At 39.6% G+C, this 15,388-nt stretch overlaps 1 protein-coding gene across 2 annotated transcripts in view; it reads right to left on the bottom strand.

Moving 5' to 3' along the window:
• Positions 1-12,830, bottom strand: part of SNAPC1 (small nuclear RNA activating complex polypeptide 1) — a 30,030-nt gene extending 17,200 nt beyond the window's left edge. Inside the window, exons 1-7 of one of the 2 annotated variants that reach the window (XM_039240752.1) lie at positions 12,444-12,830; positions 6,735-6,894; positions 6,443-6,583; positions 5,475-5,579; positions 2,612-2,770; positions 772-840; positions 44-106 (exon numbers count right to left, since the gene is read on the bottom strand). In XM_039240752.1, the coding sequence (XP_039096683.1) occupies positions 44-106; positions 772-840; positions 2,612-2,770; positions 5,475-5,579; positions 6,443-6,583; positions 6,735-6,887 (690 nt within the window). In that variant the 5' untranslated portion in view covers positions 6,888-6,894; positions 12,444-12,830. Of the gene's footprint in view, positions 1-43; positions 107-771; positions 841-2,611; positions 2,771-5,474; positions 5,580-6,442; positions 6,584-6,734; positions 6,895-9,149; positions 9,343-12,443 lie in introns of those variants that run through there. The other variant, XM_039240751.1, reaches the window with a different exon arrangement.
• Positions 12,831-15,388: the final 2,558 nt, after the last annotated feature.

The following is a 15,388-nucleotide window of genomic DNA, read 5'->3' as shown; positions in this document are numbered from 1 at the left end:
AAATATTAAAAAAAAAAAAAAAAGAAAAAAAGAAAGAACTTACCTGAGCAACAACTGAAAAGGCCTTTGATTTTATTCTTGCTAAGGATTCTGCCCTTTCACATCTCTGGATAAAAAATAAACAGGAAGGGGAAAAAGTTAAAACACATAAACATTAAAGGAAAGTATGAATACCAGGTATTTGTGATCAGAAACATGAATACACACTACATCCTCATAGCAGGTCCACAATACCAACTCCAAAGCTACGGACTATTGTAATTTAGGATTTAAGGAAGACAGTAAGAGTGAAAGCCTTGGTGATCAGGCCGCTGCCTCCTTATCTGCCTCCTCTTCTGCTGAAGCCCCAAAATGGCTCCTTGTCTCATCCACAAAGATGGATGAAAACTCTGGAGGCAGGAAGCAATAAATAGTAGCTAGAGTTCCACACTGGCTGAAAGTCAGACAGGAAGTAAGAAAAGACGTATTTCAAAAACCCTACTCTGCCTTTGTAAGGACTGACAGCACCTTCTACCATCATACTCCCCTTTCCCTGCAAAAACTCTCAACATCCTCACTCCCAATGTACCCTTGTTGTGGGATTTCACAAGGTTTCTGGGAACGAAAAGCCTAACTCTTCATAGAGCCGATGTTTCAGAACTGTCTGAGATAATGATTGTAATACTGACCAAGGGTCATAATACTTGATACAGAATCACAGCCACACATAAAACAAAAAGAAGATAACCTAACTATTGCCCCACAGACAATCATATAGTGAATTTTTCTGACCTCTGATTCTTGTGAATTTCCTTCTTTCCTTTCTTCTCCATCTTTAGCTTTTGGTTTTAAGGATGGATTCTGGAAGAGCACAAAAGTTATATATACACATTTACAATTCAAATTAACTGAAGATCAATTGTAAATCATTTCAGAGTAACGAGAATCCATTATTTTTTTAATTACTGCAAAACTAAAAGATCAGTTCACATTACTACCGCACAGTTCACCACCTGACATTAAATTAAGATCAAGGTTAGGTTTCAGAATAGGTCTAAAAATCATCAATAAAATGTCTAAATCCTCTGAACTAATGAAGGAAAACATGCACTTCATATAGTAGTAAGAAAATTGGTTTATTCTCCTTTCCTTCAGGTATTCAGAGGTCTATTAAAAGACGGTGCTATTAAAAAAAGTAGTATAAAAAAAGTACAATAAGAGAGTACTCTGATAGATTTTTACATTGATTGCCTAGGTCATTTGTGTAACCCATTTGTGACACTTGAAGTATTCAAACATTCTAAACTGTGCTCTCTCATTAAAAGAAATGTGGGGAGAGGAAAGAAACTGTTTCCTTCTTCCCAAGACTGTCATCTCATCACTTTGTTTATCTTTTCTAAAATGAAGTTTTGAGGCAAATCCCTTTATATAATAAAAAGGAAAAACTGGCAACCACTCTTTCTAAAAAACAATATGTCAAATATAATTCCTATCTAGCATTTATGAAAACGCTAATACATTATCAGACACATAGTAAGCCATCAGAAATTGCTTATTTTTATTTACTTTTATTTGTTCCTAAAAGTATTTACTAAAATAAGATGGAGTAGTGATTTCAAAGTTAAATTTAGAAGGCTAGCCATGAGATTTCCAGGGTAAAAAGTTACTCTAGGTGACATGGTGAATGAAGATGTGGGCAGCTCCAGCATCAGTATCTGGATCAGAAAACTAAACTGAAGCTCTGTGCTGATGAGATCTGTAAAGGGATAAATCAAGGCAGGTAGAGCATGCCCTCTCACCATGGAAGAAGCCACCACTCAGGTCTAGCAGTCTGCTGCCGTGCATAAAAATGGGACCACGGTTACCAAACCACTGATTTTTAAGAGACGCTGGATGTCTGGAATTTTAAGTGAAGTCCACAAATATTTAGGTGCTAGTAATTATTTCAACATTTTAAAACAATTTTAGGATTAGGGCGCCTGGTGGTCAGTCGGTTAAGCGTCTGACTTTCACTTGGGTCATGATCTCGCAGTTCGTGGGTTTGAGCCCCGTGTCGGACTCTGTGCTGACTGCCAGCTCAGAGCCTGGAGCCTGTTCCAGAGTCTGTCACTCCCTCTCTCTCTGACCCTCCCCTGCTCACGCTCTCTCTCTCTCCTAGAAATAAATAAAACATTAAAAAATTAAAAAAAAATAAAAAAATAAAACAATTTTAGGATCAACACTGTGTCAAACAAAACCACACCTGTGTGTAGGATTTGGCCCAAAGACCGCCAGTGTGCAACCTCTAGAAAATGCTAAATTACAAAGATTGTAATAAATCTGTTACACCAAGATTACTTATTCCTCTATAGTTATATAGATATTATATATAATGTATATTATTTAATACATATTATAGAATTATTAATAATTATTTAATTATATTTATACACAAAATCTGTTTGTCAGGTTAAATAGCATCACATAGCTGCTAACTGGCAAAGCCAGACCTAGAAAAGTAAAGCCCTTGAAACCTTAACTCCAGGAGAATGTAGCCATTCAACTAAACTGCCTCTCCACCTTATCATTCACGTCTAGCCATTAGTGTATAATGCAAATACAATGGTGAGGTATTAAACACGTGGTCACGTACCTTTCTGTCTTTGTGCCACTGCTGATGCTCCAAAACTATGTTCTTAATATTGTCAAAAAAATCACCCTTTATTAAGCTGAGGGCTTTGTCTGGATTGGATTTATCACCTGAAATTATATGTTTCATGTTCTGATAATGATCATGAACATTCAGCATTTCCTAAAAGTGAAAAGATGTGTCTTTTAGTTCAATCTTTGAGAAGAAATTTAGAGGCAAAACCAACACAGAACAAAATGACATTCCCAAGTGACTAAGTTGATAAGGAATAACAAGCTACAGTACACTGAAAATAATATAATCATATAACTAAAACAGTGCAACTTTATTAATGATCCCCACAGAGATCCACTAACCTTCACAAATCTCAAAGCCTCTGAGCCTGTCCCCATAAGCTCCATCATTACTTCACTAGTAAGAGCCATGATTAAAAGAAATGGAAGGCAAATTATGACAACATTTGAGGCATCACTTAGACCATCTTCCCCAGAAACCTCCAGCCAGATGGTAGGTCTATGGGGTGAGGGGAAAGATAGCACATTACAGGTAGACTTAAGAAATCAGATAAAGCCAGTATTGAGACTTGGCTCAAAGAGCAGCAGGGAACTACTGACACTCCTATCACAGATGACCACTGTGGCATCTGAGTCATCCCTATGTTAGGCTGCTCCATTCATTTCCAGTAAGTTTTGATGGAACTGACAGGTATCTGTTCAAGCAATCAAAAGCAGCTGGACAGGATCTTCAAGGAAGAACAGTGTCCAGATACGGGGAGCCCCTAACTTTGTACAGCTTGCAGTGTGCTGAACTCCCATTATTTTATTACATGCAATACAATCCAGGGGAAAGACCACTAGCTGGACCTGGTTTTGGGGCTGAGTTCTGTCATTTGCTAGATTGTGACCTTGAGCAAATTCCTCAATCTGAGAATCACATTCCACATTTGTACAAAATTAAGTGATGCCATCTAGCTCACTGTAAACTATATTAAGTGAGCCTATACAAGTGGGAATGTTCTATAAAATGTAAAGCAACATACAAAGTTAAAGGATTAAGAAATAAAGGAAAGTACATGGACCCTGGAGCCTTATAGGCTTGAACTTTCAAATCCAGTGGTGTCTGCACCTACTGCACCCTACTTATGCAAATTACTTAACTTCTCTGAACCTCACTTTCGTAGCTTTTGAAATTAGGAAAATACTACCTCCTTTGGCAGGGTTACTATGGTCATTAATGAGATTACATACATAAAACATCTTAACAGTTCCTAGCACATGTTGAACACTCAACACATGATAACCATTACTGTATTATAACTGTAGAAGAAACAAAGGAAATGACTGGCTTAAGGTCACATTTAAGTAACAAAGTTATAATTAAAACTCAAAAGTTTCTTTTTCCCCTCATCCTTTTTTTTTTTTTTAATTCCAGTATAGTAAACATACAGTGTTATATTAGTTTCAGGTATACAACACAGTGATTCAACAAAAATCAGAAGTTCTGGGTCAATATCCTATTCTCTTCATTTAATTATGCCTCTTGAGCCACAAAGCTAGCAGAATCATGACCCAAATGCAGGTCTGCTGACATGCAGACTTAATAGCATTTGCAGGCAGGAGAAGGAACGTAGGGAAGTCTTAAGTGTAAGGGTTTATTATGAGAATAGGTCAAAGACTGCACTAGGACAGAACGAACAGAGTCAACTGAGGTATTGAGGGGAAAGGCTCTTAAAGGAGGTCTGTGGCAAATGCAAGAACCTAAAGTCAGGATGACTTCACACAGTAGCTTCTAGGAATAGGCATTCCATAGCTTGTTCCTTTGGACTCTCCTCCCCAATTACTCTAAAAGGACATGTCTTTGTTCACCCCAGCTCTGTTCTCTAAATCTTCCAGGGGCACCTGGGTGGCTCAGTCGGTTAAGCATCCAATTCTTGATTTCGGCTTGGGTCATGATCTCATGCTCATTAGATCGAGCCCCACAGTGGGCTCCATGCTGAGTGTGGCACTGGCTTGGGATTCTCTCCCTTCCTCTCTCTCTGCCCTTACCCTGCTCATTCTCTCTCTCTCTCAAAATAAAAATAAACCTAAAAAAAGATAAAAAACAAAATCTTCCATACCTGTTTGCTGACATACACAATTTTTTTTAATACAAATTAAAGGAACCTTTAATTCTTAAAAGAACTTAAAATCAAAAAGCATGTTTAAGAAGGTATGTTGACAAAAAATTAACATTCTACCACCATATCAGTCCACAACCAAAAATGAGTTTTGTTTTAACCTCAGGGCAATGCTATTACACGCATGTAAAATTCTGTGAGTCTCACTACTTATTCACATGAAAGATTTTTCTTAATACCAAACAACTCAAATACCAAAATGTATTAGATGGTAAAGCTGCTTTAAGACTATGCCTCTTATCCATAATTCTTGATTTTATATTTTTGTTTTATCAGAACAGCTTTATTGTTTTTAATGGCTTTTAAGATAAGCATTAGAAAAAGGAACTTAGGAAATAAATACATACTATTAAAAAATAAAAATAAAGTTACTTTAAATTCTTGTTTTACGACCTATCTAAAGTCAAATGTAAATGGTGGCTTCAGTAGTTGAATCTAAACATCCCAAGTCCAAGTATAGTCTTCTATCTTTCTGTTTCTCACTGAGTTTCAAGATTTATTCCATAAATTTCCATATATTTAGAGTGTATTGCATATGATACATATGTTAGAGAAACAATAAGCATTCTATGATTGGTTAAAATCATTAGAAAAAATTTCAGTACCCCTAGATGAAGGTGTAACTTCAATATATAGTTAACAACAATAAAACATTTTTTTTAATTTAAAGAGCATAAAATACAAATTTACCTCTAATACATCAGAAGTGATAAGTTTCATTACACGATCATTTGGATCCTTAAATTCTTCTGTAACTTCAGCTCGTTGAATTTTCTTCTTCATTCTATATGATAGCTATGTGATAATGAATATCTTTTAAAGGATTTTTTTTTTTTAGATAATACATTTTCTAGAGACCATTAGACTTTTAAAATAACCTTTAAGGGGGACCAGGGTGGCTCAGTCAGTTAAGCACCCGACTTCGGCTCAGGTCATGATCTCACAGTTCATGAGTTAGAGCTCCAAATCAGGCGAGCTTGAGCCCCACTTCGGGGGAGCTCGAGTCCACTTTGGGCTCCATGCTGACAGTGTGACGCCTGTATGGGATTCTCTCTCTCTCCCCTTCTGCCCCTCGGTCACTTGTGCCCTCCTTGATAGACTGATAGACAGACTGATAGAGAGATAAATAGATAAAGTATTTAAAAGATAATAAAGTAAAATAGCCTTTAAGATGCCATGCCGCATGCTTATAAGTTCAAATGAGAGAAGTTACATGATGTGCCAGCTGATGTCAGATCCAGAATTAGGACCTGGTGCTCTTTCAATCTAGTGTCTCAACTGTCATAAGACTGGAAAAATATATTTTATTACTGGAAGTTTCAAATCTTCACCAACTGACATTAAAATTCCTTGGGCTTCTTTTGGTAACCTCTCTGATGTCTGAATAAAGGAATAAAATGGCAAATGCCAAATCTCATTTCCTATACTAACAATTTGCTTAACAGATGGCATCTAGAAACACACTGCATTTAAAAGCAGAGACTAAATTTCTGTTTGCAAAAAAAGTAATCAGAAAGTATTTTCTACTATTTTAAGACACAGTTCTTACCGTATTGAAAATTATATAATTTTTTTCCATTTTATGGAGACTGGGGTACTTTATGAACAATGAAGCATAATTTCTCATTTTGAAAAAGAATCTATTTTAGGTAACATACCAATTTGGGCATTGCTGTGAAGTGAAATGCTTTGTCTAGTCGTAGTTTCCTAAAAATATAAGCTGCATCAAAATGTTGTGCATTTATCAAATCTTGCTGAAATTTTAAAACTTCATCCCAATCCTTCAGGGCAACTCTAATCTGCAAACAAGAGAGTTAAAAAGTTACTAAAGGTAAATCTTTTTTCACTAATGTGTTATAATTTTGCAACACTGGCATTTCTATTTAAATCCATTTGTTGTAAAACTATTGTACCTGTTTCCAATTTCTGCTGAAGGAAAACATGTATTACCTTTTGTTTTGGTTGACACAGTTGGGTGTTATATAATCCATACAGCAGATACAAAGCACCAACTCTGATCTGGAAGGTGTAGGGAGGTAAAAAATATTGCCAAGCCAAAGCTAATGCTTCTTTTGTAAACATGTTCTTTTCTAAATTTCTCATTCTGCCACTAGAAAACAAAGAGAAAATATATTATGACTCTAAGTAACAAGAAATGAATAAAATTAGAAGAGGTATATTCTAGCAGCTACTAGAGATTGGATGGGCATTCCACACCTGATCCTTTCACAATTCAAGCACAAAATCTACTTTTCTGCTGTACTTCGTACACTGAGGAACAGGCATGCACTAGGTAAACATGATGCATCTTCCTAAGGCATCAACTTTACTTGCTAAGTAGGTGAGCATAGGGGGAAGGGCTACAAATTACTCCTGGTTGAGAATTTAAAACATTTTTAGAAAGTAACCATGGGGGGAAAAAAAAGTAACCATGGTTAAATTATAGAATAAAATACAAAAATTACATGCATTTTAATATATCATGGAGATTTTCCCCAATACCCTCAGGGGTTCACACCACACCTCATTTGTCCTTGAGACACCTAGGTGAAAAAGTTTAAAGAACCACAATACAATATATCCCACGCCCTCCTCCCAGTTCTGCAGGGTAAAGCTGTCCAAAGTAAAGGCTCAGGGTAGAAAAGCAGACTCCACTATACTCTCAAAACCCAGGCTCTTTAATAAACATACTAAAAGAATGGAAAATACTTACTGTGGTATTAGCAACCAAAACAACTGCTAATGAAGCACGACCCCTACTCAAGTTGTCTCTACTGTTTTTCTCATTTCACTTTTTCCTTATTAGCTAACTGTAGAAGTAACCCCAGCAATATCTTCCTTAACTACCACTTTGCGGGCGGGGATGCACTGAAAGACCATGGGTTTGGGATACAGGCAGACACAGGTTTCAGTATCTGCCTCACCACCTAATAGCTGTATGATCATGGGGATTACTTAACCTCCTTAAGTCTCAATTTCCCCTTCTATAAAACAAGGATAATTATGTACCTGCTTTTCAAAGTTGTTCTACGGATTAAATATGTTAAACTATAAATCTATTACATTTAGTAGCCATTAAGAAAATTAGTTCCTTTCGTTAAAAAATAGCTCTCTATCATCTATCCCCCGCAATGTACAAACTACACAGGTAATTTTTATACTGAAACAAAGAGAAGTTTTACTTCTTATTCAGGAAAACACCGGGTCCTAATCATAAGAATTCATTCAGCCAATCATTTGGCTTTTTCAATATTGTATGTGTTATGCTAATGAATATCAAATTCATCCAGTCACTGTCCTCACTGAGTTGTATCTAGTGGAAGGAATACTTTAAAGTAATATTAATAATAGAAATGAGTATTTACAGGGCAATTAAGAGTGCACTTAACACACAGTAGCTCATTTAACATTCATGACTACAATATGCAGTATTACCGTCTCCATTCTATGGATATGGAAAGTTCAGGCAAGTAATTTGCCCAACGTCAGAGTTGCTCTTTGGCCTGTGATTCAAATTCAGGCAGTTCAGCTCAGTAATCTGCTTGCTCTTAACCACTATACTATACCACCTTTCGAACTACACGCTTAAAATAACCTGTACTAAGTCGAAAGATAAAAGAAGCAGAATGCTCTAGGGAAAACCGAGTATGAACGCCTCACTCCTGATGGGCAAAGGAAGGCTTCCCTGTAAAAATCCATTTGAGGTTAAATCTGAGTGAAGAAAAAGGCGGTGTGGCAGAGGAAAGCAGGGGGTAAGCTCCAGGCCAAGTAAAGCCTGAAGAGGGCCCCAGGCGGCCTGGAGCAAGGCAGTGAGTGCCCGGAAGGCAACGGCAGATGAAGATGCAGAGACGGACTGAGGCCAGTCGGGGACGGTCTTGGCAGGCAGATTAGGGGACGCGAGCTTTATCCTAGGGGCAGTGCAAACCACTGGAGTGGTAAGCAGGGGCGTGACAGGATCAGGCCGGCACTTTAGAAAGCCAACTTTGTATGAAAAACGAATTCAGTCGTGCAGGGTTTTGTCTTTGCTTGGGTGTTTGTTTTGTTTTTAAGCATGGGGTTTTAGAAGAACGAGGCTGGAGGATAAATGATGGGTGACCTGGGCCAGGGTGAGGCAGAGGAGATGGAGAAGACGGCGGGGAAGGGCGGCCGGGCAGAAATACATATTCGGCAGGAGGCCGCAAAAGGACGCGGCCGAAGCCAATGAAACTGCCCAGGAAGAAGACCCGGGAGAGCTGGGGGCAGCGTGCAGAGGCTGCAGCCTTTCTCGGCCCTTCCCAGGAGCGGCAGTGCTTTGGGGAGGAAAGCAGCTTCCTATCCGCCTCTGAGCAGGGAGAGATGTGAGGGTAGCGGACTAGAAACACCCACCAGAAGATGGTCCCGAACTTCATGCTCCTCCAGAGCTCCGTGAAGTCCTCGAAGCGCACGCTATCGGTCTCCTGGAAGCGGCTGAGCAGCGCCTCGCAGTCCGTCTGCAGGCCTGCAGGAGTCCCCATGCCGGCAAAGCCCCGCAGACCACGCGACACCCAGCCGATTGCTGTCGCCGAGGAAACCGAAGCCGGACGTCCCGCCCCATACGCTTGGCGCACATGCGCTCCGTGTCGCCTTAGCCGGCCCCTTTAGCTCCGCCTCCAGCCGGACTCGGCGAATTGTGGTGTTGCTTATTGCGCATGCGTGGACGTGTGCCCGTACTTGCTCTGATCTGCTTAAAGACAGAAGGCTAAGGTCAGTTCTCTCGATTTCATTGAAGAAGTTTCTCTGTCAGGCGTCGTGTGAGCCCAGGAAGGATTTTAGGTCTGCATTAGGCTAGCTTACGTAAATTGGCTTTATCCTTACTTTCCTTTAAAGCGACCCTGAGGGCACCTGGTGGCTCAGTTAAGCACCTGACTTGGGCTCAGGTCACGATCTCGGGGGTGAGTTCGAGCCCCTCATCAGGCTCTCTCCTGACAGCTCAGAGCCTGGAGCCTGCTTAGGATTTTGTGTCTCCTTCTCTCTCTCTCTGCCCCTTTCCAGCTCGCACTCTGTCTCTATCTCAAAAATAAATAAACATTAAAGTCACCCTGGAGTAACAGAAGTCGACTTTTATAGCTACGCAAGAACAGCTCCCACCTTCCACCCTGTTCCTGGCGGAACCAGGATCTAAAGAAGACGTCTTACTAGGAAGTGAACTGCACTAATTCTCTCCTAGTCTACAACCACATAATAGAGTGTTTAAATGTGTGTCTCTCATTGTAACCATAGCAGTCTTCTGCAACTACAAATTGAGAAACTTGTGAACGTCTCCCCACCGCCGCTCACACCCCATGTTCATAAAAATCGGGCATAGCACTTAGCAGAAAGTATTTATGTTTATCAATTATTTGACTTAATTGGCACTCTGTGTACCCTCCACCTCTTCGCTTCTCCCTAGAGCTAGATATGGAGTTGTACGTTGTACTTCTCGCCATTTTCAGATTGCAGGGCATGCTATTTTTATTCTTTAGAAGTGGAATCCCAATATAATGGAAATCATTGGATGATCTTTCTGTAGATAGAGGTTCAACTCACTTAACTTTCCTAATCATTGATCTTTTTAAAAAAAATTTTATGTAATATTTATGTATACAGAAAACCTTAGATAAGAAGCATAGCAATGAAGAACATTTGTGTATCTTCTACCTGTATAGGAGTAGAAACATTCCAGAGTCTGTCACATTAATCTGTGAACCCCTTCTCTAACCTATTCCTCTGCTTCTACCACTACCTCGATAACAACTGCCCTGTTTTGCTTCTCATTCTTTTGCATTCAACCTCAGTTCAGGTCATGATCTCACAGTTTGTGAGTTCAAGCCCCTTGTCAGGCTCTGGGCTGACAGCTCGGAGCCTGGAACCGGCTTCAGATTCTGTCTCTGTCTCTCTCTCTCTCTCTCTGCTCCTATCACATTTGTGCTCTCTCTTTCTCAAAAATAAATAAATATTTAAAAGTTATTCCTTGTTTATCTTAAGTACAGTTTAACTGTATTTTAAAGGATGCCCTTTTTGTTTGCCAAATATTTTTGTTTGGCAAACATTACAGCAAACATACATATATATAGGTAGAATTGTTGGACGATAATGGGTGCAACTGTAAATCTTTAAGAGATAATGTCAAATTGTTTTTCTAGAGTAGTTGAACTTTTCATTTCAATATCCATGTATGGCAGTTCCAAATTCTGCCGTATCATCTCAGAAACTTGATACCTAATTGTGATGTTAACATGCATTTCTGTGATTATTAATGTGATTGTGCATCTTCTTAAATTCTGTTTTTTTCTGTTCCCTCTATTGTGAAATGTTTATTCATATATTTTGTCCATTTTTCAATTGGGTTGTTTGCCTTTTTTCATATCGATCTGTAGGATCACCTTATATATTCTGAATATTAAACTTGTGTGTTATATTTATTATAAATATCTTTCTTTTGTATGTTTACTGTAGTCAGTTTTTAAATCTTTTCCAATTAAGGACTTTTGTCGATAAATATGTTCTCTATATTTCATTATAGGGAATACCAATAGTGTAACTTAATAGACCTTAATTGCTAAGTGGCTTAACATAAAGGAAATTTCGTTTTCTTTCACATTAAGTTCAATTAAGGGCAAGTTGGGGTGGGAAGAGTTCTGCACCAAGAAGTCATCCAGGGACCCAGACTGATGAAGCCTCTGCCATCCTGAGCCATTGGTTTTCAAGAGCACCCTGATCACTGACATCTAGTCTGTAGACAGGGTTGGAAAGAAGATGTTAAAGACTGCATGATACACTTTATGGGCCACACCTGGAAGTCATATACCCTCAAAGGTGGTCTGCTCACCTCTGCTGGTCTACAAACTATTACCTCCTCATCTCTCCAGAGTACAGAAATTAAGAATAAGTATTTACAAACTTTTACTAGCAGTCTGGCAAAGTAATTTTATGTCTGTTAAATCTGATAATAAAAAGCAGGACTGTATATGATATGACTTTTTAAATATCTATTTTCTGGTAATTTATTTCTATTTTCATTTACAAAAGCATTGGTCCACCATTGGAGAAAAAATGTCCATTACCACAGATAGTTTGAGAAGCACTGGTGTACACCATTTCAGTCCACGTCCCTTTGGCCAAAAGTTAGTCACATGGGCCCACCCAGAGGCAAAGAGACCTGAGAAATGTTGTCCCTAACTGGGCAAACTCTTCCCCACAACTCCAGTCTATGGAAGAGGTACTTCATCTTTGTTGAACTGCCCACATTGCTGCCACAATTTTATTTCAAAAGTCTTAAAGTATTGCCTTTCACTTAATTCACCGTATCCATCTAAAAATTATTTCTATGTATGGTATGGGTTAAGGATCCAATTTCATTTTTTTGCATATATGTAAGCATATATATGTATTTTCCATAAGTGTTATTTCCTAGCACCTCTAACTGAAAAGTCCATCCTTTCCCTAATGATCTAAAAGGTCACTTCCATCACATACTAAGTGTGCAGGGCTAACTGAAGCCAACATACAATTGTATGACTCTGTACCTGTTGTTAAAATGCCAAAATACTTACATTACTGTCAGTATATATAACTTATCGTATCAATTCTGAATACCGATTGCTCCCCCTTTCCGGTGGGGCTTGCTGTTTTTGTGGTTTCCTTATTTATTTGTTTACTGACCTGACTGGACTGTTTTAGTGAAGTCCATTTCCCTCAGGAGGTGCAGCCTCGTAAGTAGCTCTTCAGAGGGTACAGCCCTGGCTATGCACACAGTTGCCTGGGATCATGGTGGTTTTAGCAAGGCTTTCTTTGGCTATCTCTTTTCCAGATCTCTCTGTAAGAGCCTGACTCTGTTGGTATCACACCCAGCTATTGGGCTCCACTAATTGCCTATTGTTTGCTCCATTGTTTTGGAGTGCTCTGAGGACTCGAATTGCTCCAGAGTGTAATCCAATCTCATTTAGGCTCCTTTAGAGGTAGCCTTTGTGGTTGTAGTGATCCCTGGGCTCTCTTAGTTGTTGCTTTCTCTGGCTTTCTCTGGTAAACCAGTTGCCCTGCAGTTTAACTTGTTGCTGCCATGGAGCTACCAGCCTTCTCTTAATTATTTACCACCAAAATATCCCTTGTTTTCAAGAGCACCTTTGGGTTCGAATTTTCTCACATTCTTCCAAATAAAGCCCTTTCTTTTGTGAGAGCTTCTGAGTTCTCTGTTCTAATGGACTTTCTCTCCCCCTGGGCAAAATCTCTGAGCCACTGCTATTGGAGCTGAGGATGGGGACAGTGGCCCCCTTCTCTCAGAAAGATACCTCTGCTTCAGGAGCAGGGCTCTGGGAGGGGGCAGTAGTTTCTATTCTTCTCCGGCTGCTTCTGTTCTCATGGAACTCCCCAGTTTACATGTGAGCTGGGCTGAAAGCGATGGGAACGCAGCACTTTTGGACTGCTGCACCTGGGATAGAGACTCTGTCCTATGGATGGTGTCTGAATGGAAAAGGGTTCTCAGTCTCCCCCATCTCTAGGCCATACTTACCTGGAATTTAGCCTTTGCAACATGAACCTAAAGAGGATGAGGTAGCAGCCTGGCTCTCTTAGAGATGACATAGCTGGGATCTAGCAGAGGAGGGAGCCCCTTCTGGAGTTGAGCTTTGCTCATGCTGAGCAGGGTGGGGGAGGCAGCAGATCCTGGCTCAAGTGTCACTCTTGATGTTCTTACCTAGACTTAGTTTATCTTCTTGAATAAAATTTTCTTCATCTGCTGTATTCTCTTCAGACAATTTCAAGAAACTTTAAATAGTATTTTTAAAAAACTCTCACCAGGTGTAGTTTCACTGGGGAGCCAGTCCATGGAGCTCCTATTACTGCCATTTTCCTGGAGATGGATTTAAAGACAGAACTCCCCCATCCGATGACTGATCAGTATAGGGGTGCAAAGGCTCCAGCCCTCGCTGTGACTCGGGACAACTCTCAAGGACTAGCCCAGGGTCAGAGCTCCCCATATGGCCGCTGAAGATCTTTGCTGGGACTGCCTCTCAACTCAGGTGCTTCCTCTGCCCACTTCTGCCTTTTCACTTCCTCGTGCTGTTCCTTAAAGCACTCCCTAATACGTGACCTGCGGTGTCCATCTCAGAGTCCACTTCCTAGGGAGCCCAGTGGCAGCTGGTACCCTTATGCTATTATACTATACTATTCTCTTTACTTTTGTACATGTTCAAAGTTTCCATAGTGAAAATTTAAGGAAAGAAAAGAACTCAATCAGACCGGATATGGTGGATAAGGTTGTAAGTGACAAATGACCTCTAGGGTTCAGGTTTGGGAGACTGTGTGGTGCCATTCACTGGGCAGGGAACACAGGAAGGGAGCTATTCGGAGAACCTATGATGAACCATCTGGAACACAGTTTTTCAGAGGCCGAATCTGAGGTTCCTATAGGGCGGCAGTATAGTCTGGATTCAGATTATCGAGCTAGAAACAATTCATGAAAAGGAATTTGAGAGGAATACAAATTTGAGAGGAAACAAACAGTCAGAACATAGCAAACACATTGGACCCAACTCAACCCTCAACAACTGAGGGTTCACCAAATGAATGGATTTCACTGCTAGCACTAGAAAATAGTCCTGTTTTCCCCATTCTGTTTCTCTGACCATAATTCTTTTCTGGTCCCCTCGTCACAGGAGATCCTCTCCCACCTTTAGTCATATGTGAGTTGTCTTTGTGCAAACAGAGTGGAAGTTATCAACCAGGTGGAATCATGCTCCAAAGGAACTAAGGACTTCTGTAGGGGAGATGAGGCATGCATAAATGATCAAGGAAGATTAAAACCACACACACAAGAAGTAAAGTAAGAAAGCTTAGGTGTAGTGGCATGGAAGTTCACAGGGGTGGCAAATATTTGCAGTTAAATCTGCAGGCTACCCAGGCTGCGCTCGCCCCTCTGATTTGTAGTGTTAATACTTCACTTTGGTTTTGCTTTCAGTATTCTACCAGCAGACTGCGAAATCAGGACACAGCTTATGATGGCTTACCCCACAGCTGTTCAGTGCTCCCATTAAAGACTTTGTCTGTCATAATAGTTGTATATGAACATTAAAACAATTGTAGGACATTAAAAACAATGTTTCAAAGAGCCAAAACTATAAATATTGAAAAGGATCTGTATATAGTGTTTCTTAATGTTTTAATGTTTCAAAGATCTCTAAAAAATAGATCTGACTTAACAGAGTCCTAGTCTACTTGTGAGGCTAATTATATATTTCTCAACTTTTTAAAATGCATTGCTCTTGGTGATAAACATTACAGGCAGCCACTTCAACCCTCAGCCTGCTCTCTGTGGAGACTCACCGTTTATGATTATTAAGCATCCATAAGACCAAAAGACTTGAGCACTCTCTTTAAATAGCACCTCTCTAATTAAACACAAACATACAGATGACTGAGGCTACAGATGTTTTTATTAGTAAAAAATATTTAAAACACCTTCACCACTTTTTAAAAATGGACTCTTAACTTTCTTGAATATTGTTTGCAAAGCCATAAACAATGAATCATCCTGTAGGAAACAATTTAAAATAAAATGTAAAATGTTGACAACCCTGAATATGCACAGATGAGGTTATTTATTTTAAACA

This window comes from Hyaena hyaena, unplaced genomic scaffold (genome assembly GCF_003009895.1).
Source record: "Hyaena hyaena isolate Hyena2069 unplaced genomic scaffold, ASM300989v1 scaffold_181, whole genome shotgun sequence".
Taxonomy (NCBI): Eukaryota; Metazoa; Chordata; class Mammalia; order Carnivora; family Hyaenidae; genus Hyaena; species Hyaena hyaena.
Note: the sequence above shows the minus strand (reverse complement) of the source record. Positions and strands in the feature narration are given on the sequence as shown.